We start from the raw sequence: 952 nt of genomic DNA on the forward strand, positions 1-952 counted from the left end.
TCACCCGTGTGGTCAGGAGGCTGGAACCCTTGTGTTGGGGTTGGGACCATTTTAATGGGGCCGGGGCCTGGGAACACCTGCACTGGGACCTGGGGACATCTGCATTGGCGTCAGGACTTGGGGAGCTCCGTGCAGGGACCGCAGCACCTCCCCAGGGCTCAGCGGGCAGGAGACAGGGGACAGTGGGGGGAGGTTGTGTCTGTCCCCTCCCTCCTCGCAGGGACAGTGACTGGGGGCCGGATTCAGGTTCCCCGTGCTTGCTGCAGCCCCATCACCCTGGAGGGCTCCGGATAACTCAGATGCGGCATGGGAGCTGCTTGACCCCATCCTGACCCGGCCTTCACCCGCGCTCCCCGCTGCCATGAAGAGGAAGCCGGGGAATGGGCGGGGGCCGGACCCTGCGGCCCCCCAGCAGCGAGCCCGCTCTGTCACCAAGCCAGCAGAGGTGACTTACCCATGGCGGGGGGGGGACACCCCGAGATGATATCTGGGTGCTGGTGCACCCTCACGGCTCCCCAAACCATCATTTGGGGGGCATCGTGGGGGGCTGTAGCTGACCCGGGTGGGGTTTTTGCCCCCCCAGTACGTGGGATCCTTCATGGTGGAGGAGCTGGACCTGCAGCAGCGAGCGGGGCGGGTGGAGGAGCAGCTGCGGGCACTGAAGGTCGGGATCGACCACTCCTCCCCTCGCTGGGAAACACAGGGGGGGACCCCAAATAATGGGGGCACCCCCAGGGGCACAGCCCAGCCCCCAGTGCCACATCTCCCCCGGACAGGACTGTCCCCGCAGGAGGTCGGTGGTGCTGAGGTTCAGCTTGCAGGGGCTGAAGGTCTACGGCGCTGATGGGGAGGTAGGGGGCTGGTGGGGTCAAGGGGGACGAGCAAGGGGTGCTGGGGCTCAGGGGGGCTGAGTAGAGGCGTCAGAGATGTTATGGGGGTGTTGACAGGGGCA

General features: G+C 66.7%; 1 protein-coding gene across 1 annotated transcript in view; it reads left to right on the top strand.

The window, feature by feature from the left end:
• The first annotated feature begins 322 nt into the window (after positions 1-322).
• The window catches only part of KIF17 (kinesin family member 17), a 24,439-nt gene continuing 23,809 nt past the window's right edge, over positions 323-952 (top strand). Inside the window, 3 exon segments of the mRNA XM_031062968.1 lie at positions 323-445; positions 584-664; positions 777-851. Coding sequence (XP_030918828.1) covers positions 362-445; positions 584-664; positions 777-851 — 240 coding nt within the window. The 5' untranslated portion in view covers positions 323-361.

The sequence above is a fragment of the Geospiza fortis genome, unplaced genomic scaffold (genome assembly GCF_000277835.1).
Source record: "Geospiza fortis unplaced genomic scaffold, GeoFor_1.0 scaffold4, whole genome shotgun sequence".
Classification (NCBI taxonomy): Eukaryota; Metazoa; Chordata; class Aves; order Passeriformes; family Thraupidae; genus Geospiza; species Geospiza fortis.